This window comes from Oncorhynchus tshawytscha, linkage group LG12 (assembly GCF_018296145.1).
Source record: "Oncorhynchus tshawytscha isolate Ot180627B linkage group LG12, Otsh_v2.0, whole genome shotgun sequence".
NCBI lineage: Eukaryota > Metazoa > Chordata > Actinopteri > Salmoniformes > Salmonidae > Oncorhynchus > Oncorhynchus tshawytscha.
The window spans coordinates 35,694,854-35,722,747 of NC_056440.1; the positions used below are offsets into that span (position 1 = coordinate 35,694,854).

Sequence of the window (27,894 nt, forward strand, 5' to 3'; positions counted from 1 at the left end):
CTCACCCACTCTACTCATCTCTTTGGTACATATAGGAAGGGGTAAACCAGCCACCTTTCTCCATGGCCTGAAATATTTTCTACCACCACATGGACCTCTATCTATTCTCCGTCAGGGTTGAGTTTTCCCCATTTACTTGTGTCGTAATGGAGAGAGAGACAGAGAGAGAATGTGTGTTCACAGTGCTCTGCATAGAAGAGAGCCAATCGGAGCAATCGGCAAAGTCCCAATCACAGTGTAAGGGGGCAAATCACAGTGAGGGAGTTCGATTAAGTGCACCAGGCTATGGCCCATGACGTAAATGGGCCAAAGCGGTGAGGGAGGAGTACCCTTCTCAAATCGAATTGTAATTTGTGCCGCTCGGTCATGTTGTCAACAAGGCAGCATCATGAATCGTTCAGAAACATACATCTCTTTTTCCATAAAATATGTTTGAATCTTCTAATTAGTTTTCATTGAGAAGGCAGTTAACGCCTTTTTTAAAATCAAAAGCAATCACTTCTGCATGTGAAAACACAGAATCCTAGTCATTAAACCATGTGCTTAACCTACGTCACTTTTGTTTAGAGCTAACTTCGCCATCGGCCAAAACGGGGTACATGGCTCACTCCTAGGAGGCAACCCGGTTACAAAACTAATGCAATTAAAGCTAACCCAGTTCACCCGGGGAAGTCCGGAGCGTTAATTGAATACCCTCAGTGACACAGCCCAGAAGAGATAACCAATCATTATGCTATGTATGTCCCCCCAAAAAGAACTCTTAAAATCACGGGGGAGTCTCTACCATGCTGCTATTACTCATCTCTATGGTCCTACCATGGTCATCAAGGAAAGGGCACACATTTAAAAAGCAACTGAAGGGGTTGGGACCAGCATACAGCACTGAGCAATAAAGGCATGTAATGTCAGTGAAATCACAACTTTTTGGTCGTCTATTCCATGACATGAAAAGACCACTGGCATGCTTGTAATAATTTCAGAGTTGGTGTCATTCCTCTCACTGTTGTCTGCTTGTAAGTAAGAAGAAGCTTTGGGGTTTGATGCACTGCTTTCTTTTGAGGCGAGGATTGTTAACTCCTCTTGCATGATTAGACAGCCATAAGGGGAATCATCAGGCAGTTACAGATTATACATGATACCACTATCCCACTGTCAGTACTGGGATGTAAACCCTTGTTTTCCATACAGAGATAGTCCAGTAGGGACAGGGTGGTATGAAATGCTGTCCTCTGAGCCCCTGAATCACTCAGTGATACTCAATAACATGCAGTCGTATGAAAGTCCCAAAGTCATGCCTGTCCTCACCCCCCCAAAAAGTTTTTTTTTAAATGAAGGTGAATTATTGACCTTTAGAAAATGTACATTTAGCAGCAGCCCCATAGCAAAGGAAATGGTGGCAAAAACAACTAAAGCAATAGCCTAACTGTAATGGGAACATCGTCAAACATAAAGGTCCATTGTAAAGTAATGCTGATATTATGCTGTGAAGTTGGGGTATTTCTTAAATACCATAATACTGTATCTCTATCACGTTTTTCTCTTATTTTACACCTAACTCTCTGTAATCTTTCTAATGTTTATTTTGAGCATATTGAGCTCCATTGCTACATCCTTCTTTCTTGTAGTGGTTATAATTGAATATAACAAGATGTGTCTCTTGGCTGCTCTTAATAGAGTGTACACTATACACATTGTTTGCTCTGAAATGGGCACAGACTTGAACCTATATTCAATATGGCAGCATCTGCAGTAAACTCTTCAAACTTACAAAGGAGCACATCTCTATCTAATCACACCAGGCCACTTTAGTTTTCTGTACGTTCCTTGTGCTCCTGTTTTACTATATTTACTAACACCCCTCTTATCATCACAGAGTCAGAGAGAGTATTTAACATGACCAGATATTCCAAATATCTGGAAACACCATTGACACAAACTCAGGCACGAAGGGTTAGGGACAGCACATTGTTAAGCTCCCAATAATCAAGGCCTGAGCCAAGAAGACATCAGTCTCTTCAGGCTTGTCTGGAGAGTCCTGGTCTGGACACAATTGTGTTGATACCGGTAATTGCATCTCCTGCTTTGCTGCCTGCTTCTGATACATGCAGACAGTTCTTGTTTTTCACTAGGCTCCATCTCTAGTGTAGTTCTCAGATACTTTAGTGTAGGTGGATTTAGAGGGCCTTAATCCATCAGACTGACAGAGAGCTGGGACACTCGTCCTCAGAAGATCCCTTTGGCGATTTTCAGGCCCTTCTGCTTCATGCGCGGCAGCGTAGAGCTAGCTACACTCTTGGCCCGGCCTGTCTTGGATGAGGTACGTTTCTTCAGCACGAAGTTATAGTTGGCAGTAGAGTTCATGGCATAGAAAACGTTGGCATTGTCTGGGATCCGCAGCTCTATAGGGTGAGAGGAGAGGTGTATATATTGTTAGTAAAAACATTTGTTTTCCAGGTAAGTAATTCATAAATTAGGACACTATACAAGATGGATGGAGATAAGTGTCAGTGGTAAGAACAACAAATGGATATACTATTAATGACAATCTGTTTGAATGATAATGAAAAGTATTATATGGGCGAAAACGAAATATGGAAAGGTCCAATGCAGCCATTTTGATCTCAATATCATTTGCATATTTCCGTTAGGGAACGCTTACTTTGAAGTGCGCGTGTGCAATAACTCAATTCACATTTGCACTCCTAAACAACGCAATTTTAAAAAACTTTGGCAAAGGGTAAAGTCTACAAAACTTAGTCCACTCTGTTCGTTACGTATTTTTGTTTTGGGAATTGAAAACTGCATTGAGTTTAAATGTTTCATCGATGAGAAAATTTGCAGAATGCAGAATTTCCAAAATCCATCTCGTTCCATCTTCTCCCACTGCCGGCCACTGGGGTTCCTCTCACCACAATCACTACCACATTTATACATCCAGTGAAATATCTGTCTCATTGTTCTATCTGTGTCACTATTTTCAAAGTAACATCATCACGTGATCAAAGACAATGAATCTTACGTGTTTTTTCAAACCGGTGTTGCACAAAGCGAGATCCCACTGATTTCGCTGTGGTTCCAATGCATTCTTCGATTCCAAGCTGCTTTCAAACATTGACCTCTACTGGACATCGTACTTACAATGAATGTAGTTAGGATTTTTTAATTAAGTGTAACCTGAACGGTAGCTCAGCAGGTTGAGTCGGGTTCTTCGGGACTGCCATTTTTACCTTAACTATAGATTTAAGAAGAAATTTAAGCAAATTCCTCAAAAAATTTATTGGAAACTTTCTTGCACTATTTCTTATGTTTCTCCTTAAGTAAAAAGTTAAGCATTTTGATTCTTGAAAATAAAGTTATTGGAAAGATAACTAAACTCATAAAAGCAATTGAACATTGCTTTAACATTCACTCACAAACTTCATCTGAAAGTTTCAGTATTGATTATTTTAAACCCAAGAACATGTTTTAGAAAGGTAGTCTCTGTAAGAAATATGCTAACATAATTGCCATTACTAGCTAGATCGCAATCTAAATCGGTTGCCTAGCAACAAACATCTTAAGATTTGTAAGAAGATATTTGAGAAGTTCGTAAGAAAATCATTAAATCTTAAGATATTGTTGAGGAATTGCACTTACGAACTATTTTATGAACGTATATTTTTTTTCTTAAGAAGGGATAGCAATTAAGGACCTTATTGTTTTCAATTAAAATGGTCAAAGAGAAACAAAAATAGCTTATTAGCAAAGAGACATTTCTCAAGGAAGAATTTTGCTAGGACTGTCTGGGAGGGATTAAATCAAATTTTATTGGTCACATACACGTGTTTAGCAGATGTTATTGCAGGGTGTAGCAAAATGCTTGTAACTGCTTGGTCTGAGTGGGGAGGGGAAAACAGTTAAACAGCTGTTATTGGCAGAGCAGTTTGGAACTCTTTTTTTATTGGTCCATTAACTAATTTACCCCCTGGTGATGTCACCAGGCAGGCCAAAACTCCAACCAGCTCTTACACTAAATGGGCATTATTATCATTTTCATAATTTCACAGTATTATTCCAACCTCATATTGTGGAAATATAAAGCACAGGAAATCAAGTTTTTGGGCCTTTAACATATTTTTGGTAAATTATCATATTACCTTTTTCTTCAGAGATTTTCTGCATCAGCTCATAGTCCTCAGCTTTCTCTCGCTCCAGGTTGTGTTTCACCATGGCTTTCCTGATGACTGCTGGCGTCTTGTCCTGACTGGTCACCTGCACCAGGAGATAAAGAACACATTTTTAGTTGACATATAAAACTGATGTGCCTGAAATCTCTTCTCTGGCTCAGATATTGTTTATTGAATCAACCGCCCTCTGCTAACAATTAACATTTTCCACAAGGAAAATATTTCACAAGAAATGAATCTATCAATATCAAATAACTCTCTCCTGCTCCTCCTCCTTGGTCTTACCAGGATGCTCTTGTACATGTTGCCGTTGTCCACCTCCAGGCTGACTCTGATGATGCAGCAGTCATCCACCTGCTGGTTGTAGCGGGGCAGGGAAAGGGTGGAATAGCAGGATACGGCTGAGACTGAGCGCTTGTGGGAGTGGGAGGCGCCTGGGAGAGGAGTGGAGGAGGACACCGAGGAGGACGAAGCACTGCTGGAGCCTGAACCGGAACCCATCCCTGAGGTGTCTAGAGATGACAGGGAGGTGGACTCCCAAAACTAGAGAAAAAGAGAGAGAGATTGATTACAACCATTTACAGTCCACAGAACAAGCTTCTGTTGCAGAGTGGCATGCTGCAATAAACAAATAAAATGTGAAATGTGAACGTATGAGTCGGAAGTATAAAGATAATGAGGGTGAGAAGCTGAGAAGTAATGTCTGTGATGAGACGGTAATGAGGAGGTTAGAAAAGAAGAAACCCCCTCGTGTGAGAGTGAGAGGGTTAGAAAGAAGAAACCCCCCTAGTGTTAGAGTGAGAGGTTTAGAAAGAAGAAACCCCCCTAGTGTTAGAGTGAGAGGGTTAGAAAGAAGAAACCCCCTTAGTGTTAGAGTGAGAGGGTTAGAACGAAGAAACCCCTAGTGTTAGAGTGAGAGGGTTTAGTGTTAGAGTGAGAGGGTTAGAAAACTAGTGTTAGAGTGAGAGGTTAGAAAGAAGAAACCCCCTAGTGTTAGAGTGAGAGGGTTAGAAAGAAGAAACCCCCTCATGTTAGAGTGAGAGGGTTAGAAAGAAGAAACCCCCTAGTGTTAGAGTGAGAGGTTTAGAAAGAAGAAACCCCCTCGTGTTAGAGTGAGAGGGTTAGAAAGAAGAAACCCCTCAGTGTTAGAGTGAGAGGGTTAGAAAGAAGAAACCCCACTAGTGTTAGAGTGAGAGGGTTAGAAAGAAGAAACCCCCCTAGTGTTAGAGTGAGAGGTTTAGAAAGAAGAAACCCCCTAGTGTTGAGAAAGAAACCCCACTAGTGTTAGAGTGAGAGGGTTAGAAAGAAGAAACCCCCTAGTGTTAGAGTGAGAGGGTTAGAAAGAAGAAAGTGTTAGAGTGAGAGGGTTAGAAAGAAGAAACCCCTAGTGTTAGAGTGAGAGGGTTAGAAAGAAGAAACTAGTGTTTAGAGTGAGGGTTAGAAAGAAGAAACCCCCTAGTGTTAGAGTGAGAGGGTTAGAAAGAAGAAACCCCGTGTTAGTGTTAGAGTGAGAGGTTTAGAAAGAAGTGTTGAGAGGGTTAGAAAGAAGAAACCCCCTAGTGTTAGAGTTTAGAAAGAAGAAACCCCCTAGTAGTGAGAGGGTTAGAAACCCCTCGTGTGAGAGGTTTAGAAAGAAGAAACCCCCTTAGTGTTAGAGTGAGAGGGTTAGAGGATTAGAAAGAAGAAACCCCTCGTGTTAGAGTGAGAGGGTTAGAAAGAAGAAACCCCCTCGTGTTAGAGTGAGAGGGTTAGAAAGAAGAAACCCCGTGTTAGAGTGAGAGGATTAGAAAGAAGAAACCCCTCGTGTGAGAGTGAGAGGTTAGAAAGTAGAAAGAAGAGAGAGTGAGGATTAGAAAGAAAAGGTTGCTGAAAGTGGAAGGGTAGAAAGAAGAAACCGTGAGAAGAAAGTTGGGATCTGAGTGGAGTCTGGGATCCAGTCTCTTTCCCCAAAGCAGACGCTGAATGTTTTACTGAGGATGTAGAGCTCTATAGAGGGAATCACAGCCACAGTTAGCCAAAGGTCTGACCGGTAAAGTAAGTACATGGGGCAGTGTCAATTCACATGGCCCTTAATCATTATAGAACATTCATTCAAAGACATGACGATGTCAGGACTGAAATTGCTGCAGTGATGCTGTAATTTCAGTATCTCAGAAATAAAAATCAAGATGGATGTGTGCGGCATGATGAAATGCCTCTGCATCTAGTGGGAGTGTTCTCCTCCCCCCCATGTGACCATGGTCCGCCTCCTCACCTTTCTCTCTTGGGCGTCCGGTGAGTCAGACAGGAAGCTGGAGTTGACATCCTCCAGGTCAGAGCCGCTGGAGCCGGCTGAGGTGACGCTGAGGGTGTCCCCACTATCAACTCCCCCTCCCTGGTACAGTCTGAAGTGGGACTGGTCAAACGACTTGGAGTGGTAGCTTCCTGCACTGCTGCAGCTGGCCTCAGTTAACTGGCGACTGGAGTTGGAGGAAAACACAGAGACGTATAAGAACCGGACCTCTAAAAAGATCAGACTGTACACAATGGAAAACACCAGGTAAGGATGTATGCTAAAAATGTCAATAATAATTTTCAACTACACTGAACAAAAATATAAAGGCGACATGCAACAATTTCAAAGATTTTTACTGAGTTACAGTTCATGCAAATCTGTCAATTGAAATAAATTCATTAGGCCCTAATCTCTGTATTTCACAGCTGGGAATAAAATATTTGTTAGTCACCGATATCTTAAAAAAAAGGTAGGAGCGTGGATCAGAAAACCAGTCAGTATCTGGTGTGACCACCATTTGCCTCATGCAGTGTGACATTTCTTAGAGTTGAGAGTTGATTAGGCTGTTGATTGTGGCCTGTGGCCTGTGGAATGTTGTCTCAGTCCTCTTCAATGGCAATGTGAAGTTGCTGGATTTTGGCGGGAACTGGAACACGCTGTTGTACATGTCGATCCAGAGCATCCCACACATGCTCAATTGGTGACATGTCTGGTGAGTATGCAGGCCATGGAGGAACTGGGACATTGTGAGGCCAGTTGGACAAACTGCAAAATTCTCTAAAACGACGGCGGCTTATGGTAGAGAAATTAACATTAAATTATCTGGCAACAGCTCTGGTGGACATTCCTGCATTCAGCATTCCAATTGCATTGCATTGTGTTGTGTGACAAAACTGCACATTTTAGAGTGGCCTTTTGTTGTGTACAGCACAAGGAGCACCTGTGTACTGATCATGTTGTTTCATCAGCCTCTTGATATATCACACCTGTCAGGTGGATGGACGATCTTGGCAAAGGAGAAATGCTCACTACCATGTATGGAACATTTCTGTCATCTTTTATTTCAGCTCATGAAACATGGAACCAACACTTTACATGTTGCGTTCATATTTTTGTTCAGTGCATTTAGGGATAGTGTGAAAAGTTGTCTATACTATATGGGACATACTCGCTCCAGCGTTTCATGATGCCCCCGTTCTTCTTGGCTCTGAGAGTGTTGCTGGCAGACTCAGACAGCGGTTCAATCTCACAGGACAGAGTGTAGCTGTGGAGAAAAGGAATGGAAATGACAACACTGTATGACCATATAGACTTGATTCTTTTCATTTTACATTTCATAAAAATCCTTAGGCCTCTCCTCACCTCTCTGTCTCACTGAGTCTCTCCACTTCTGAGAACCAATCCCTGAAGATGCTGTCCTGGGTGAAACTGTAGTTGTTGGACGCCAACTGCAGAAGCTTAATCTGAGCTATCACCTCAAACTCCTGCAAAGAGAGAGAGAGAGAGAGAGAGAGCGAGAGAGAGAGACAGAGAGACAGAGAGAGAGAGAGAGAGAGAGAGACAGAGAGAGAGAGAGAGAGAGAGAGAGAGAGAGAGAGAGAGGGGGGAGGTGAGTCTCTGCCAGTCACCTCTGGTGGGCCACAACCATAATACCAGGGCGTCTCCCTGTTTACCAACACTTATTTATCATAGGTACATATGAATTTAATTTACCTTTCGTCGCTTCTCAAAGTTGATAAGTCCACTCTGGAATAGAGAACAAAGAACAATTAGATGTGGGCACTATTCATGTTGCTATAAACAGAGACTTAACAAGTAGACTGAAGAGGCTACAGGATCCAGAGATAGGTAGACTCTCACCTCTGTGAAGTCTTTCATAGCCGTGTCCATCATGACCAGGTCAGTGAGGAAGGTGCCCAGGTAAGGAATGGTCCCCTGCATCACCCCCTGGGACAGAGACAGAGTCAGAGAGAGCAGTGACCACAGGAGCAATAACATGCATCTAACCACTAGATGGCGCTATGAACACAATAACAGCATAAAGTGGTTGACTTTGGTATTTCATGTTAAAAAAAACATCTCGACTCACCAAGTCTCTCTGCTGCTGGTGTCTCCTCTGTGCTCGTTTAGGGTTCATCTCCAGGGTGGCAAATTTGGAGGTGCCCTCCTGCAGAGAGAGAGGGAGGAGAATCTGGTTTTACAAAACTGCCTAGAACAGTGCAAAAACCAAATGGGAAACACAACTGGTATTGGCCATGATTCAATTTCAGAAGAGTAGACGGACAGGGCTTAACTAATTCACAAATATATGAGAGGGTGCAGTATGGGTACTGTCGAGTTAACTCTCATGTTTCTGTGAATGGTGCAAACCAGAGTGATTCTTCACCCCAGGTAATGAGAGCTTGCAATCCTACACAGGCCTGGTTGGGCTGGCCCAGATAGATAGAGTAGTAGTGGTAAGTGGGAGCAGAGGTAAGCAGGACAACGCCTTGGGATATCCCTTACAGGCTCATGCCTCATTAGGGTGGTGCTCTTATCTGTACTTGCCAACTGCCTATGACGTCAGCGGGGATTCCCTCTGAGCAAGCACAGGTTTCCTCTGTCAACTCACAGCCAATGTACAAGTACGTCAACAAGCACCCCAGGCTTCAATGTTAGGGCCAATTCATTTACACGCCTAATAGCCTAGGAATGTGGATAGGAATACCTGTTGGAGAAACACTCTGCTTTTTCCTATCATAATTTCTTCGTATGACATCAAAGTCATTTCCCCATTTCACCAGTGAAAGAATATGCTGGCAGTTAAAGAGTAACTTATGCTAAATAGGCATAACAACGACGAGGGCACGTCCTATTTCTTTGTGTAGGAATGTATTCAGGTGAGCAGACTAAATATGTTTCTCTTGGAGGATTCAGATATAACTGAATTTGTTGTCTGCTATCTAATCCTCTGTGAACTTCATCAAAGAGAATATGACCTGCCTCTAGTCCTGGTAGAAGCACTGAGCCTCGTGTTGAAAGAGTAAAATATGAACGACTACTGGTGACACGCTCTTCTTCTGCAGGCATGCGGTTAGGCATAGCAAGTCCTCTCAAAACACAAACACACTGATACTTGCACTGGTGGATCTGATACACTTTGGAGGGAACACTACAAGGTAAGATTCTATACAGTGTTGTACAACTCATGATGAATGATAAATGAGCTAGCAACTGAGAGGAGACAAGGTGTTAGCTAGTTTGTCTATTCATTTTCAGGATGCTATGGAGACCCAGCTGTACAGATAGAGATGAGGGCCAATAAAGCAGTAATGGGTCAGCCAGCCACATTTCCTGTCAACTACTAAGTTGTCAACCCCCATTTTTGACACAACCACATCCTGTTTATGCAGTCCCTATCCTAAAAGATCTACTAGGTGCTGAGTAACATTTGGGTCATTTATGCACACAATCGTTTCGACATCCACGCTTCTCCCTCTGAGCATTGACCCACCTTGACCAGCAGCTCTCGGCTTAGAGAGTAGTTGTTGTCATCCGAGAAGATTTCTGACAGCTCACGGAAGGTGCGGAAATTCTCTCTGTTGGCAGAATAAGTCAAATAGGTCAAAAGAGGAACCTGATATCTCAGTGGCAAAGACAAACCTAAACCACCACTGCAAAAAAAACTATAAATTACATTTTAACTTCTACCATCAACCCAACCATAAACCCATGTCACTAATGATGTTTTCTTTGGTGGTTGGGGAACTTGACCATGAAACCCCCCTGGTTCAATTCATAATCTAATAGTACACCCTCCAACCCAACTGTTATCCCTCCGTCGCTGATCCCCTGTCTCACCTGGACACCTCATCCCAGGTCTTCTTGAGTCGGTGAAGAGAGTTACACTGCAGAGCAGAGAGGATAGCTCTCAGAGATGAGAAGTTCTTCAGGATCCGACATTCCTAAACACAGCAGAAAGAACCCATGGAGTGACAAAAACAGACATGACCAATGACCTACACATGAAACTAACTGTTGAGTGATTGAGCCAGAGAGTGGGTCTAATGCCTTACCCTGGCCACCTCTATCCAGCGCTCCACCAGTCTGGCCCGCTGGGTGGGCTTCAGACAGGGGTTGCTGAGGCAGGTGGTGATGACACAGTTGGTGACACTGTTGAACTGGGCCACAGTGGCCCGAATGGTGGGGGCCAGGTGCTCCTTCCCCTTCTTATCCCGCTGGGACCAGATGCCCCCCAGGCAGTGGTAGGGGACCACCTTCTTGAACAGATCCTACAGGGTGATGTCAGGGGGAGGGAGAGAGAAGGTAAGGGTAAGTAAGGGTGAGCACAAAGACGACGAAATTGAAGTAACTTGAACTCGAGCAGCAAGTTCAAATTAAGAGGGGAATGTCTCACCGCATCCATGAGTGTGAACTGCTCAGCAACCATGATGGGGTCAAAGGACAGTAAGTTCAGGGCAGGAAGCTCGTCCTCAAAGACACTCTCTTCCTGTGTGGCGAACGGACAGCCAACCTGCTCCACTGTAAAGAAAACATAATAATAATCAGACTGCCTAAATGACCGTCTATTTTACCAGTTCACCACAGGCCCTTAATAAGCATCAGCATCCCCATCATCCCTGATATATCTGAGACACAGACCAGTTTAACCCTATCCTGGCTCTCACCGTTAAGGTCCGGCTCACACCGATGCCTGCGGTGGAAGAGGGCCAGCAGGTTGAGTGCACGGCGCTCCAAGTCGGAGCCAGGGAAGTGTTGGTGCAGGTAGGACATCAGGTGGTGTAGACAGCTATACTGTGGAGGACTCCAGAAGTCCTCTGAGTACTGGTCCAGCCACGCCCCCAGGATGGACGACACATTGCTGCAAGACACAACCCGGATGGGAAGAGGCAGGGAATGAGGAGACGTGCAGATGACAGAGAGGGAAGAGCACCAGTGGTACATTAGTATTCTGAAAGATCAAACTGTTTGAACACGCTGGTCTCCCCAGACACTTACTGTCTGATCTCTGTGTGGTCCTCCTGAGTGTGTCTGTGTAAGTCTATACCAGGCTGGTTCTGAAACTTGGCATACCTAAGACATGAAGGACAACATCTGTCAACGTTCTACAGAGGGAACTGACACGTACACTGTGTTAGTTTGTGTGTTTGTGTGTACACCTGCAGGTGTGGTTTTAGCTTCATAGCCGACAGTCTCTGTACCTGTTGAGTAGGAGGCCCAGCACCTGCTGGGTGGTGGCGAAGGAGCGGTAGGTGCAGAGGAAGATGGTGACGTAGGTGGAGTCCTTGCCCCTGAATGCAGACACCATGTATTCCACCAGCCTCTCCAGCGTACCAGCCTTAATGGTGCGTACTTTACATGTCTCATACAGGCTGAGTGCAGAGTCTGTCTCCACCCCCAGCCATCGCTGCCCTTTACTGGCCGACTGGTGCAGCTGCACTTTCCTCAGGGTGATGGTGAAGACTGCCCCCTCCTCCACCTCCTCTCCGATCTCCTGTGTCGAGCTCTACAGGGGGAAAAAAGACCGCAAAATGTTGGAAATACACAAGCAACGTTTGAGATCGGGCCTTTGCTCTATCTCTCTATCACTCACAGTGGAGGCTGCCGAGGAGAGGTCGGCTCATAATACTGGCTGGAATGGAGTCAATGGAATGGCATCAACCACATAGAAACCACCAGTTTGATGTGTTTGATACCATTCCATTAACTCCATTCCTGCCAGTATTATGAGCAGTCCTCCCCTCAGCAGCCTCCACTGGGGTCTATGCATAAATAACAATACTGTTCAGCAAACAGAGGTTGCTATAGATACACAGCCCAACAACAGAGCCCTGCTTTACAAACAAGGAACTAACAATCAAGTGTATTTATAAAGCCCTTCTTACATCAGCTGATGTCACAAAGTGCTGTATAGAAACCCAGCCTCAAAGCCCAAACAGCCAGCAATGCAGGTGTAGAAGCCCAATGAAAGAGACCATAAAACAGTTCACTGTTGTTGATTGTTGTCACCATTCGTTTTTTTCTCTCCAGCTCTCCAACACAGAATGTTGTAAACAGTAATGGTCATTTAAACGCACACAGTCTGACATAACCAGTACATGTAGCAGAATACATTTACAATACAGGACTTTACAGTGAGCATCCCAGGCACTTGGCCCAGATAGCCAAGCAACATCGGTTTAATCACTTTTTGGCTTCCGACCTCTATGGGGGACTGGTATGTACAGTAATCTAGCATGCCACAGACATCAGTCATACCTTTACTTGTGTATCTGTCACACACTATTCATCAGAACCTTTCAGTAGCTGGGTATACAGCAGCTTCTCCCTCAGGACATCTGCTGTTAGTCGTAGCCTACTCTGTACTCTCTCACCTTCAATCACACAGCTGCTCTGTTTTGCTTGGTTTCCATGGAGTGGAGCAGCTGCATTTCCATTTCAAGTGCTATATTCATACTATCAATGATGCAACCTATTTTTGAACAGAAGTGTTGTTACAAATATTTTTTTTTACATGTTTGTAGCCTAGTGGTTAGGGCGCTGGACCAGTAACCGAAGGTTTGCTGGATCGAATCCCCGAGATGACAAGGTATAAATCTGCTGCTCTGCCCCTGAGCAAGGCACTTAACCCACTGTTCCCCAGGCGCCGATGACGTAGATGTCGATTAAGGCAGCCCTCCATACCTCTCTGATTCAGAGGGGTTGTGTTAAATGCAGAAGACACATTTCAGTTGAATGCATTCAGTTGTACAACTGACTAGGTATCCTCCTTTCCCTTGTATGGCAGAGGCTGAGCACACCAGCACTGGACTTGTCAGTGAGAGTAGCCCTTATCATCTGAGCCATACAGAAATGCTGCTGGCCTATCAATCTAAACCCAATGGAACACAGCCCTGCTCTTAATTAACATAATGGCAACCTCTCTAGGTTCATGGAGCAAGGCCTCAAATCAGTGCTATTCAGATTCACCAGGTCTTGAATAATGAAAGAATGAAAAGGAGAAAGAAACCATAATCCTAATGTAAATGTAGATTAAAGGGTTTAGATAAGATTAGGTTTGTGTGGAAAACTCTATTTGTGTAGTCTGTGTATGTGTATACAGTGATGAACTGTGGCTGCCTGTGGTATGGCTGTGCCACACAGGACCTATTTACAACTGCAGAAAAGTCAGGGGACTCTCCAGAGACCAGGTTACCATGGAAACCAGAGGAAACTCCCAATGAGCCACAGGAACAGGGCATAAGTAGGGCCAGGAAACTGACATATACGTAAGAGAAAACAGCTTCCCCCATTTAGCCTTAACCAGTCATATTCCCTCTCTGCCTGACTCATAGCTTAGTCAGCGAAAGAGGTGTCATGGGTAGCCCTAGTAGTGTGCCTTGGGTCTCAATTCCACTTTCTGTTGTTCTAACACAAAAAGAGCCACCATCACAAACATACAATATATAAATGTAGGATCTTAATCCGAGCCAGTTTGCTACAGCATGAAAAAAATCCTTTAGCAACAGGAAATGTTCATTATTATGTGGATTATAATGAATGGACATTTTTTGTAGGGGTTGATACAGTTTTGTAAGGAAAAATCAAGCCTGAAATTTCAAAGTGGAAATTACAAACTTCAGAATCATGTTTAAATCTCAAATGCATTACACCTTTTAAATGTCCTGCATTGCCATAAAGTTATCCTGCAACAAGGTGATCAAATTAAGATCCTACATCTGTTCACCATCAGATTCAAATAAACCACGAAGACCTTTGTCACGCACCATCTCATTGACAGATTTTCATTATTCTGTGAGTACTCGTTCATATGATAATTTGATTAGTGCAGATTTTTTTTATCAAGTGTTGATTGGCCTACTTGAGTTAATTTTGAATTAAGTGTTGGATCTGGAGTTGATTTGATCAAGTGTTGTACTTGAGCACACACTAATAGAGTGGCACCATGCATTCTAGAAGTAAACTTCCTCATTATGACAAACAGGTGCTGCTGTCACAAGGGTGTGATGATGACTAGATACTAGACAGTGGTGTGAATCTCTAATAGGGAAGAAAGGAAATGAAACTCACGTGGGGAAGAGTCTCCTTTTAAACAAGTCATCAGTTTATCGGAAAGCGAATTCTAACTGGAAAGTCCATCAAAAATGAAAGAATGAAAACTAGTCTTGACTTGACAGGCCAGGAACCTCACTGTAACCATGACAACTGCAACATTTGAATGGGTTCTGTTTTGCAAGCTCGCTTTTTATGCAAGACTGTGTCCGAATGAAATATCAATGGGGAACTTCCTCTGTCAATGCAAGCTGACAATGAGTGGTCATATTCATGGTCTCACCTACAGTGTGTACCATGTATTCCATCTATAAAAAAAATCTATCTGGATGTGTTAGCTTCAGTCATTTAGAAACCTTATGAATAGCATGTAGCGAGGCTGTAGCCACAATGACAACATAAACAAAGCATTGATCTTTGGACTCTGAGCCAATAGAGACCTCCATCCTTCAGCCAACAGTTGCAGATAATCTGTTCTTTACATGTGGCTGAATACACATTGTCACATGGCACTATTACAGCTAATGCACATAGCATCGCTATAACAATCTACTTTTTATAATTGTATTTCGGTAGTTTGTTGATAGTGTTGGCTATTGGGAAATGGTTGGCAAATCCACAGCTGGTTTCATAATCATCCTCTCCTCCAGTTGTTCAGGGAACTGACCCATAGAAAGTCCACACCAGAAAGAGATCTATTCCGAAATAAAGTAAACAAATACACAACACAAACAATAGTGCAGTCCAACAGTGACCCTCTAGCACAGGCAGCAGCTTCCGCTCACACACAATGACTGTTGAAAGCCAATGAGATCACGTACAGCTTAGGATCACTTTTTCTAGAGCAAAATCTCAACTATAAACACAAATATACACACAAATTACACAAACGGTGCAGAAAATGTCCCGTTGACATCAGTTTATGATTTACACAAAACTTAGTGTGCAAAGGTAAAATGCGACTGTGCATTATCTGCTTGTCTTACTCGTTTTCTTTTGAGTGCTGTTCTTTAAGAGAGGGCCTGTGAGCACAAGAGAGTTGAATGTTCAGAATGTTCTTTGTTCTATGTGAATTCATATCAGGAGCTGTATCCACAAAAATGATATTTGGAATAGTCAGACAGAACAAGGCCCACATCCTTGCTATAACATTAGTGTCCTACGGTTTGGGACATAAGTAGGAATTCATGTTTGGAAGTAAGTCAAAGAAAACTACTTACTTGGTATTAAGTTTCAAAAACTTGGAATAAAGTTATTTTCCAGGATGCAGGCCTAAACATTCCAGACACTGTCTGTTTCTTTCATTCCACCTTCCTGAACCTCAGTGCCACTCTCCCTCTCTTTCACTCGCTGTCCCTCTTCCTCTCCCTTTCCCTTCCTTTCCGTCTCCATTCAAATGAGCTACAAATCCACCTACAGTTTCTCATTACAGTACTCAGTCAAACTTCCGCCTGCAGTCTGCAGTCCTCAGGATGAGATCCAACAAACAATGGTCTCCTTAACAAAAAGGACATTTGTAGAGCATTTACACAAACACACACATAAACACACACAAAACAACAACAAAGTATGTAATTAACTATTCGGAGGGAGAGTGTGATTTTCTATTGACTTATTTGTTTGACAAATGGTTATATATGTCCAATTTGTTCATTACCACATATGTGGAAATACTCTTTAAATTCTTAAGCCCTCATATTTTAATTATTGCCTGATTAACAATAACACTTTTCAATGACAGTCCGCCATCTTTTACCAAGGAGAATTTGTGCCAGTATCACCAGTTTAATCTCTTTGATTGACCTAATAAACTCAAAACCCGAAATAAACAATTAGCTATAAAGTGCAGTACTTTATCATCATAACAGTACATTGGCTAGATGACTATGAATCATGGCTAATGGACAAGGGCCAAAGGAAGGACACACATATACAGGGTGAGGACATCATCCACAAGACAAAGTGGCTCCTCGTCTCTACCCTTGGTTGTACCACTATCAGTAATGTAATATTTCAGACGACAGAGTGACCATAACAGTATCAATCTTATGCCAAGCCTGTGTCACAGCACTCCTGAGATAGACCCGAGTTATTTACAGACTCTCACTACACCATAATTTCAGCTCAAGGATATATAACTGCATATGGGTTACAGGGGCTATAGGGGCCGAAAGCAATCAACAGCCATTGGCTGAAGTGTCAAATTAATTTCAATGGACTGAGTTTATTTATACACAACTGAACTATTGAATTCCAATACTGTACATTCACCATGCCTACTCAGCTGAAGGAGAAGAATGGCTGTGATTGTAGAGGCAGCTCCTAGGCCAATGAAAGAGGGGGATTAAGCATTAGGTAATTGTGTTACTGGAGAGGATTAGATTATAGGAGAGAGAGAGTTAGTACATGTAGGAGTGGAGACTGAATTGCCCTCTACACTTGTGCCAATGAAGGAAACATACTGTCTTTAATAATAATGGAGCGTTTGAGTTCCAGCCTTAAGTTTCACAAGCTTGTTGAAACTCTTAAGGCAGCATTTATTCTTCAGAAGGATATTGAACATATTTAAAAACATGCATGCCAGACGGTGGTGTTACTGGTAACATACAGTAAGTACACACACGGTTTGTATACGCACTTTCCCAGAATTACAGATGTTTTGCCTGCCAATTCTTGATCTGATGTAACAACTAACAACATTCAAAGTCACTGTATCTATTACGCTCTAGTCCTCATCTGATCTCCTCTGATCGAAGAAGGCATTATGTAAGGCCAACCAATTTGATTAGTCATCCCCAATGCTTTATTTGCGGCAACCTCTCAGTGAAAAACAACTGTTAAAAGTACAGACCCATAGTATAATATGTGCTAAGGTATATGTACTTCTTTACACGTTCCCCATCTGCCTATAAGGCCAGTATTGAGCATCAGCAGATAGTAGCCTAAGTTAGAAGGAACATAGCCCACTCTTTTGAATCTTCCTTTGAAATGTGGGTAGTACAGGACACTCAGTACTTATGTCATGATAACAATCATATAAAAACTGTGAAACATCGCTATGAACTTCAGTAGGCCTACATTGTATACATTTTGATAAGACTCAAAATCAATAGGATACTACCACATCCCAAATGTTCAGTTTAGGGACACTAGCTCTAGGCCACGAGCCTATAATTACTGATTCGGTATTGATGTAGAGTTCTTTACGCACTGGCTTACCTCAAATAGTGGTAGGTCAGGGTCCAAATGGGTAAAACTGTGAAGAACCACCGGGCTTTCGTCCTCGCCAACCTCCAGCTTTACCCCATCCCAAATATTTCGCACCTTCCATGTTCCAGCATCAAACATCTCATCGAGGAATCCTGATTTGATGTTTTGCGCATCGGAGTACATCCCCATAAAGTGGACCATTGATAAAGGATACGATTATGGCAGTCAATCGCTGCTGTGACAACCTATCTTGGTCGTACATCCATAGTTCCTTCGTATGATAGGCTACAATAACATTATTTTTTACCATGGACCCACCCACACAGTAAAAACGGACGTACATAGACAGAGTATGCTTCTGTACTAAAGGCAAGCGCCTCGACCTACTGTACTTGGTAATGCATGACTCAGTTACGGAAAGTGCTTCATAGCTCCACCTTTCTTACGGTACCCGTCCCTCGGGGAATCGTTGTTACTATTATGTCGCTGTGGAAACCGTCTCCAGAGAAGGTATTGTATATTGATACATTCGTCCGGTTAAAATGTATTCACTGCATGTAGCCATAACGCGCAACAACAGGGGTATTATACCTCGGTAGAAATATAAAAGATCGAAAACAACTAGAGCATTTTGGCCACCAAAACCTTAGAATAAATCTAATAAATGGACCATAGTCAGTGAAGCATTTTGAAGGCAAGTGAATCCTTTAGACGTTATGTACCCCCAGGGAATGGGTGAGTATAACAGTACAACATCAATTAGTGCTGGGGTATTTTTACAATTGTGCAATGACTCCTTTATCTTGAGGTGAGGCAACAACTACAAGTAACATTCAATACTTTTCTCCTTTTTTGAAAACAGCTGGTTATCTAAAAAAAAAGATGATACGTTTGCAGGTCAAAGGAATTGTATCATTATGGTTTATAATTGTATGTTCTGTGGATGAGTGCTCATGTCATCTCCGACATTGACTGGACAGACACTTTTGATGGTATTTCTCTTGAGTGACACTTCCCTCTCCTGGCCAGAATTGGAACACAATTGTAACCTCTTAAGAACCAAACATTACTACAACACATTGCAAAATACAATATTCAACGACATACACTATTCTAAGTGCGAGAAAGAAGAGAAAAACAGGTGTGACTGTGAAAACATCTGCTTTAACAACAGGGGGTGTTTTCTCCAATACATTCCTGAGCCCACATGTTCTCCCATGTCCCCTCATTCAGCAGCACAAGATAGAGATTACTGGTGCTGCTATGATTCAGATTCACAAATCTCTCCCTGAACAGCTGTATGGGATGAGGAGATACAGAAAGAGAGAGGAGAAAGAGAGAGAGAGTGAAAGGGATGGGGTAGGGAGAGTTGTCAGCATGGAGGTGCAACCAGCTGGCTACCTTTTGCCCTCCTATGATTGAACCACAGTCCACCCTCTTCTATTTGTCAGGCTTCCTGTTTGAATCAATAAACAGTGTTGTTCTGCTATGGCAGATACCCCAACATGGTTTACTCTCAGTAAGTGCTCATGTACTAACTGTAACTAACCCATAACAAAATACAGAAGTATGATCATATCACACTTAGAACAGAAACAACAAAGCCATGCATGCTATTGGATAATATGCCACTGCTAAATGTGAGGAACACACACATACCGTATGCACACACGCACATGCTCAGGCATATATAATTTATCAAAGAAACTCACATTTTTTCCGGTATAATATTGAGTGTATCAGAGTTGATACCTACCTTTCGGTCTACCTCTCTGCGTTTCACAGTAATGAAGGCAGCCTGGCACATAGACTGAGTCCTACAGAAGTCTCCACCCCTCAGCAGTCCACAGGTCCACTGAGCCCACCACATCACTGCTTCCCTCAGAACCAAAGAATAAGACTGGAGAATAAAACCGGACCGGGACAGAGAACCAAAAGCACGGCTGTCCCTTCTCTCCCCTCCCCAGTCACAGATTGGATAACCACCTCAGGCCCACTCCAGTGGGTGTTTACTTAAACAGTTGTGTCAACACGCAAGAAACTGAACAATAAAATATTAACTACTAAAAAGTGATAGGGATTCCAAAAAGCCTGTTCATAGCTTGTAAGAGTGAAGAAACTGTCCCATTGTTCAATTGCAAATTTCAACTATAAACGGTACTTTACAGTGCCTTCAGAATTGATTCACACCCTTTGACTTCTTCCACATGTTGTTGTGTTACAGCCTGAATTTAAAAGTAATTGCATTGAGATGTGTTGTCACTGGCCTACACACACTACCTCATAATGTGAAAGTGGAATTATTTTTTTCAGATTTTTTTTACAAATGAATAAAAAATGTATATCTGAAATGTCTTGAATGACTACCTCATCTCTGTACCCCACACATATAAAGACCAGAGAGGTTTTCCAATGCCTCTCCAAAGAAGGGCACCTATTGGTAGATTGGTAAAAAAAAAAAAAAAAGTAGACATTGAATATCCCTTTGTGCATGGTGAAGTTATTAATTACACTTTGGATGGTGTATCAATACACCCAGTCACTACAAAGATACAGACCCTAACTCAGTTGCCGGAGAGGAAGGAAACTGCTCAGGGATTTTACCATGAGGCCAATGGTGACTTTAAAACAGTTACAGAGTTTAATGGCTGTGACAGGAGAAAACTGAGAATGGATCAACAACATTGTAGTTACTCCACAAACTAACCTAATTGACAGAGTAAAAAGAGAGAAGCCTGTACAGAATAAAAAAGATTCCAAAACATGCATCCTGTTTGCAACAAGACAATACTGCAAAAAATGTGGCAAAGCAATTTACTTTTTGTCCTGAATACAAGTGTTATGTTTGGGACAAATCCAATACAACACATCCCTGAGAACCACTCTCCATATTTTCAAGCATAGTGGTGGCTGCATTATGTTATGGGTATGCTTGTAATTATTAAGGACTGGGGAGCTTTTCAGGATAAAACATTTCGCTGCAACTCCCGTACAGACTCAGGAGGAGAAGGTCAAGAGCCATGTGTCCTCCGAAACACAACCCAACCAAGCCACACTGCTTCTTGACACAATGCCCGTTTAACCCAGAAGCCAGCCACACCAATGTGTCGGAGGAAACACTGTACACCTGGCGACCATGTCAGCGTGCATGCGCCCGGCCCGCCACAGGAGTTTCTAGAGCACAATGGGACAAGGACATCCCTGCCAGCCAAACCATCCCCTAACCAGACAATGCTGGGCCAATTGTGTGCCGTCCCCTGGATCTCCCGGGCGCAGCCAGGCTGCGACAGGGCCTGGACTCTAACCAGGATTCTAGTGGCACAGCTAGCAACTGTGATGCAGTGCCTTAGACCACCGTGCCACTCGGGAGGCCGTCAAATTTGCAACATTTCTAAAAACATGTTTTCACTTTGTCATTATGGTGTGTGTAAAGGGGTGAGAGAGAAAACATATTATTAATCCATTTTTTTAATTCAGATTGTAACGAAACAAAATGTGGAATAAGAAATGTGGTATGAATACTTTCTGAAGGCCCTGCATTTCTCTGAACAGAAAATAAAAATGAAATCACTGGCATCATGTTACCCTGACATTCCCAGGGTTATTCCTATTCAGCTGAAATTGTGAGGAAAAATGTATATAAGGCCTAACAAAATAGATTATGGCCATTCTATATTTTCATCAGTTAATCAGCCAATGGACTGACAAATGTAAACCGAAAGCAAACATGGTGAGCATAGGCAGTCAAACCAAAAGCAGTGCCAACACTAGCACAGCTTCCTTATGGTGGAGTACAACAACAAGACAAACACGTGAATGAGTTCACCATAAGTTACATGCGTTGTTGTCAATCTCTTATAAAGGTTACATAAGAGCCTAGTTTTATGGGGCGTTATGTGATCTAGAAGCCGAACAACCTGAACAAAAAAAGTCACCAAGGAAAATCCCACTGACAGACAGAGTTGGCTCCTTAAAACCTTTTACTGCAGTGGCCTAAATCAGGGTCAAAGAGCGTTTCTTGGTAGTCTTAAACAAATGTACTTTGAAACAAAAGTATACACCTCACACACGTGGTTAGAATACATTCTTCTTTATTTAATGAAGAACACTTAAACAAAAACAACAAAACGATATAAGACGACCGTGACCGCTATATAAACAATGTGCTAACGTGCAACATAACATAGACAATAACCCATGAAATACCCAAAGAAGATGGCTGCCTAAATATGGTTCCCAATCAGAGACAACGATAAACACCTGCCTCTAATTGAGAACTAATCTAGGCAACCATAGACCTACATAAACACCTAGATGGAAACAACCCCATAAATCTACAAAACCCCTAGACAGTACAAACACCCTAGATGAGACAAAAACACACATATCACCCATGTCACACCCTGACCTAACCAAAATAATAAAGAAAACAAAGAATACTAAGGTCAGGGCGTGACAGTACCCCCCCACAAAGGTGCGGACTCCGGCCGCAAAACCTAATCTAAAGGGGAGGGTCCGGGTGGGCCTCTTTCACGGCGGCGGCTCGGGTGCTGGACGTGGACCCCACTCCACCATAGTCTTAGTCCGCTTTTGTGGCCTCCTAGGAACGCCGCCAACCTAGGACTGGCAACCCTACTAAAGGGTCCCACTGGACTGAGGGGTGGCTCCGGACTGAGGGGCAGCTCTGGACTGAGGGGCAGCTCCGCACTGAGGGGCAGCTCCGGACTGAGGGGCAGCTCAGAACTGAAGTGCCGCTCAGGACTGAAGGGCAGCTCAGGACTGAAGGGTAGCTCCGGACAGAGGGGCAGCTCCGGACTGGGGGGCAGCTCCGGACTGAGGCGCAGCACCGGACTGAAGGGCAGCTCCGGACTGACTGACTGCTCTGGCAGCTCCTGGCTGGCTGACGGCTCTGGCAGCTCCTGGCTGGCTGACGGCTCTGGCAGCTCCTGGCTGGCTGACGGCTTTGGCAGCTTCTGGCTGGCTGACGGCTCTGGCAGCTCCTGGCTGGCTGACGGCTCTGGCAGGTCCTGGCTGACTGACGGCTCTGGCAGCTCCTGGCTGACTGATGGCTCAGGACAGACGGGAGACTCTAGCGGCTCAGGACAGACGGGAGACTCTAGCGGCTCAGAACAGACGGGAGACTCTAGCGGCTCAGGACAGACAGGAGACTCTAGCGGCTCAGGACAGACGGGAGACTCTAGTGGCTCAGGACAGACGGGAGACTCTAGCGGCTCAGGACAGACGGGAGAGTCTAGCGGCTCAGGACAGACGGGAGAGTCTAGCGGCTCAGGACAGACGGGAGACTCTAGCGGCTCAGGACAGACGGGAGACTCTAGCAGCGCTGGGCAAGAGGAAGGCTCTGGCAGCTCTGGACAGGCGGGAGCACCTGTAGGGATGAGACGGAGAGACAGCCTGGTGCGGGGGACTGCCACCGGAGGGCTGGTACGTGGAGGTGGCACCGGACAGACCGGACCGTGCAGGCGCACTGGAGCTCGTGAGCACCGAGCCTGCCCAACCTTACCTGGTTGTATGCTCCCCGTAGCCAGGCCAGTGCGGCGAGGTGGAATAGCCCGCACTGGCCTGTGCTGGCGAACCGGGGACACCATGCGTAAGGCTGGTGCCATGTATGCCGGCCCGAGGAGACGCACTGGAGACCATATGCGTAGAGCCAGCTTCATGGCACTTGGCTCGATGCCCACTCTAGCCCGGCTGATACGAGGAGCTGGAATGTACCGAACCGGGCTATGCACAGGCACCGGGGACACAGTGCACTCCACTGCATAACACGGTGCCTGCCCGGTTCCTCTCTCTCTCCGGTAAGCACAGGAAATTGGCGCAGGTCTCCTACCTGGCTTCGCCACACTCCCTGTGTGACCCCCCCCAATACATTTTTGGGGCTGCCTCTCGGGCTTCCAGCCGCGCTGCCTCCTCATACCAGCGCCTCTCTGCCTTCGCCGCCTCCAGCTCTGCCTTGTGATGGCGATATTCATCCAGCTGTTCCCATGGTCCCTTGCCGTCTAATATCTCCTCCCAAGTCCAGGAGTCTTGTGTTCGCTGCTGCTGCTGCCCGTTACCACGCCACTTGGTCCTTGGTTGGTGGGTTATTCTGTCACGATCGTCGTATGGAGTGGACCAAAGCGCAGCGTGGTTAGAATACATTCTTCTTTATTTAATGAAGAACACGAAGAACACTTAAACAAAAACAACAAAACGATATAAGACGACCGTGACCGCTATATAAACAATGTGCTAACGTGCAACATAACATAGACAATATCCCACGAAATACCCAATGAAGATGGCTGCCTAAATATGGTTCCCAATCAGAGACAATGATAAACACCTGCCTCTAATTGAGAACTAATCTAGGCAACCATAGACCTACATAAACACCTAGATGGAAACAACCCCATAAATCTACAAAACCCCTAGACAGTACAAACACCTTAGATGAGACAAAAACACACATATCACCCATGTCACACCCTGACCTAACCAAAATAATAAAGAAAACAAAGAATACTAAGATCAGGGCGTGACACTGGGGTCCACACAAAACATGAAACGTGACATAATACAGAACATTAGTAGACAACAGCTCAAGGACAGAACTACATTAAACATATATACAGTGCCTTGCGAAAGTATTCGGGCCCCCTTGAACTTTGCGACCTTTTGCCACATTTCAGGCTTCAAACATAAAGATATAAAACTGTATTTTTTTGTGAAGAATCAACAACAAGTGGGACACAATCATGAAGTGGAACGACATTTATTGGATATTTCAAACTTTTTTATCAAATCAAAAACTGAAAAATTGGGCGTGCAAAATTATTCCGCCCCCTTAAGTTAATACTTTGTAGCGCCACCTTTTGCTGCGATTACAGCTGTAAGTCGCTTGGGGTATGTCTCTATCAGTTTTGCACATCGAGAGACTGAAATTTTTCCCCATTCCTCCTTGCAAAACAGCTCGAGCTCAGTGAGGTTGGATGGAGAGCATTTGTGAACAGCAGTTTTCAGTTCTTTCCACAGATTCTCGATTGGATTCAGGTCTGGACTTTGACTTGGCCATTCTAACACCTGGATATGTTTATTTTTGAACCATTCCATTGTAGATTTTGCTTTTTGTTTTGGATCATTGTCTTGTTGGAAGACAAATCTCTGTCCCAGTCTCAGGTCTTTTGCAGACTCCATCAGGTTTTCTACCAGAATGGTCCTGTATTTGGCTCCATCCATCTTCCCATCAATTTTAACCATCTGCCCTGTCCCTGCTGAAGAAAAGCAGGCCCAAACCATGATGCTGCCACCACCATGTTTGACAGTGAGGATGGTGTGTTCAGGGTGATGAGCTGTGTTGCTTTTACGCCAAACATAACGTTTTGCATTGTTGCCAAAAAGTTCAATTTTGGTTTCATCTGACCAGAGCACCTTCTTCCACATGTTTGGTGTGTCTCCCAGGTGGCTTGTGGCAAACTTTAAACAACACTTTTTATGGATATCTTTAAGAAATGGCTTTCTTCTTGCCACTCTTCCATAAAGGCCAGATTTGTGCAATATTGTTGTCCTATGGACAGAGTCTCCCACCTCAGCTGTAGATCTCTGCAGTTCATCCAGAGTGATCATGGGCCTCTTGGCTGCATCTCTGATCAGTCTTCTCCTTGTATGAGCTGAAAGTTTAGAGGGACGGCCAGGTCTTGGTAGATTTGCAGTGGTCTGATACTCCTTCCATTTCAATATTATCGCTTGCACAGTGCTCCTTGGGATGTTTAAAGCTTGGGAAATCTTTTTGTATCCAAATCCGGCTTTAAACTTCTTCACAACAGTATCTCGGACCTGCCTGGTGTGTTCCTTGTTCTTCATGATGCTCTCTGCGCTTTTAACGGACCTCTGAGACTATCACAGTGCAGGTGCATTTATACGGAGACTTGATTACACACAGGTGGATTGTATTTATCATCATTAGTCATTTAGGTCAACATTGGATCATTCAGAGATCCTCACTGAACTTCTGGAGAGAGTTTGCTGCACTGAAAGTAAAGGGGCTGAATAATTTTGCACGCCCAATTATTCAGTTTTTGATTTGTTAAAAAAAATTGAAATATCCAATAAATGTCGTTCCACTTCATGATTGTGTCCCACTTGTTGTTGATTCTTCACAAACAAATACAGTTTTATATCTTTATGTTTGAAGCCTGAAATGTGGCAAAAGGTCGCAAAGTTCAAGGGGGCCGAATACTTTCGCAAGGCACTGTATATACAGTGGGGCAAAAAGTATTTAGTCAGCCATCAATTGTGCAAGTTCTCCCACTTAAAAAGATGAGAGAGGCCTGTAATTTTCATCATAGGTACACTTCAACTATGACAGACAAAATGAGAAAAATAATTCCAGAAAATCACATTGTAGGATTTTTTATGAATTTATTTGCAAATTATGGTGGACAATAAGTATTTGGACAATAACAAAAGTTTATCTCAATACTTTGTTATATACCCTTTGTTGGCAATGACAGAGGTCAAACGTTTTCTGTAAGTCTTCACAAGGTTTTCACACACTGTTGCTGGTATTTTGGCCCATTCCTCCATGCAGATCTCCTCTAGAGCAGTGATGTTTTGGGGCTGTTGCTGGGCAACACAGACTTTTTTTGTGTGTTTTTAAAAATAACGTTTATTAATTAAAATATTCATAACATTCGACCCATGAAGCCACTCTGGCAATTTACTGCAGGAAAGGGCTATGAAACGTCCCATTCAAACAGAGTGAAATCACTTCTGAGAACCACAGACCTCCTAACTACCTGACAGAAAGAGTCTTATGAACGGATGGATTTATTGCTCACCATTATTTCAAGGAGCTGCAGGCCCATTCTGAGGCACTCCTAGCTCGTAGGTCTTAGCATTTAAAAACGTTTTGACAACTGCCCTGCAGCTAACTGAGGACCATTTGAAATGCAACCCTTCTGAGGCAGCTTTACAATACCTTAAGGAGACACCCTATCTAATAGCAGGGAAAAGAAGGGTATTTCTGATTGGGTTTGGGCCAAGACTGCCAGCAGGAACAGAAAGTTTTACGAAATGCCTCTAGTGCAAAGATTCTGTTTCCCAACTTATTTGTTCAACATGTAATTGGAAATAAATCATAGACCAGCGGCTACCATAGGGAACAACAAAAGCAACTTCCTCTATAATCAAGTGTAAGAGGGTTTGAGTAAGAAGAGCACGACTAGAGGAAAACAGCTGACACAATGAAACACACAGAGATGGACTTGTCACAGTGAGGAGGAACTAGAGACCAATGTCACAGTCTATTTCCAAACTCAGTGAATAACAACAACGCAAAACCAAATAATTTCCAACACCGACAAAAAGAATGAACCACCAAGTAGCAAGTAATACCATATTTATAACTATGTAATAAACAATAAAAACACATCCACATTCAATAGTGGGCATGACTAAACATGCACAAGAAAAACATATGAAAGTAAACGCACACCACAGGGGAATGGTTGCCTAACTCTGCTCTTGGATGTGTGCCAGACACACTGAACAGCTGAACCACCACCCTGGTGGTAGCATACTGTAACAGACAAACACATCCTCCTCTGAATCACCACCCTCTCTCTCACCCATAAACTATTTCTCTCACATACACACACACAGCCAAAAAGACTGCGACTGAATCAAATAACAACATATGAGCTCTTTCTTACCAGATCGTCCAGTATGTTGACAGGGAAGTCAAACATACACATCTTGACTGGCTGAGCCAAGGCTTTGTGAAGGCTGAAGAGGGACTTGGTCTCCATGCTGCTAAAGCACTCCCAGAGACAGAGAACAGACGACCGATGCTCCCGGAGCAACAGATCGCTACACTCCCTCCAGCTTTAACGCTCACTCTGCATCAATCACACACACACAGACACACACAAACAAACAGGAACTCCGGGCTGCTGTTAACAGAAACACCACCACAACTTCCACTGTTGCTGCCGCTGCCTCTACTGAAGACTTGAAGGAACCTGTCTGAGAGGTAGAGAAACCCCTCGGCTCCCTCACCTGCTTCTTCTAGCCTCTCTCTCTCTCTCTCTCTCTCTCCCTCCCTCCTTTCTCTCTCTCTCTCTCCCTCCCTCCCCTCTCACTCTCCTTTCTGCGCTACGTTGAGAGAATCTAAATTGTATACTCCTCGCGTCG

The 27,894-nt window shown here is 43.7% G+C and overlaps 1 protein-coding gene across 3 annotated transcripts; it reads right to left on the reverse strand.

Moving 5' to 3' along the window:
• On the reverse strand, nt 1-27,835 carry LOC112263063 (ral guanine nucleotide dissociation stimulator). Of its 3 annotated transcripts, none has more exons than XM_042294875.1 (17): nt 27,414-27,835; nt 11,643-11,947; nt 11,440-11,514; nt 11,109-11,302; nt 10,838-10,962; nt 10,497-10,712; nt 10,282-10,385; nt 9,935-10,019; nt 8,531-8,608; nt 8,302-8,388; nt 8,155-8,187; nt 7,804-7,925; nt 7,610-7,705; nt 6,421-6,625; nt 4,452-4,709; nt 4,137-4,251; nt 1-2,399 (listed from the first exon to the last, which is right to left on the reverse strand). In XM_042294875.1, exons 1-17 carry the CDS (start codon nt 27,507-27,509, stop codon nt 2,224-2,226), a joined length of 2,370 nt encoding a protein of 789 aa, XP_042150809.1. In that variant the 5' UTR covers nt 27,510-27,835; the 3' UTR covers nt 1-2,223. The 3 variants fall into 3 exon arrangements, with proteins under 3 accessions (XP_042150809.1, XP_042150808.1, XP_042150807.1); XM_042294874.1 differs by lacking the exon at nt 27,414-27,835 and adding an exon at nt 19,460-19,573; XM_042294873.1 differs by lacking the exon at nt 27,414-27,835 and adding an exon at nt 17,713-17,921.
• Between the last annotated feature and the right edge of the window lie 59 nt (nt 27,836-27,894).

Coding starts and splice junctions, on each gene's coding strand:
- LOC112263063 (XM_042294873.1), bottom strand. CDS start 17,904: ATGGTCCACTTTATGGGGATGTACTCCGATGCGCAAAACATCAAATCA. Junction 7,706..7,803: donor AGACTCAGTGAGACAGAGAG/GTGAGGAGAGGC, acceptor TTTTCTCCACAG/CTACACTCTGTCCTGTGAGA. Junction 4,710..6,420: donor CGGACGCCCAAGAGAGAAAG/GTGAGGAGGCGG, acceptor CTTTTTCTCTAG/TTTTGGGAGTCCACCTCCCT.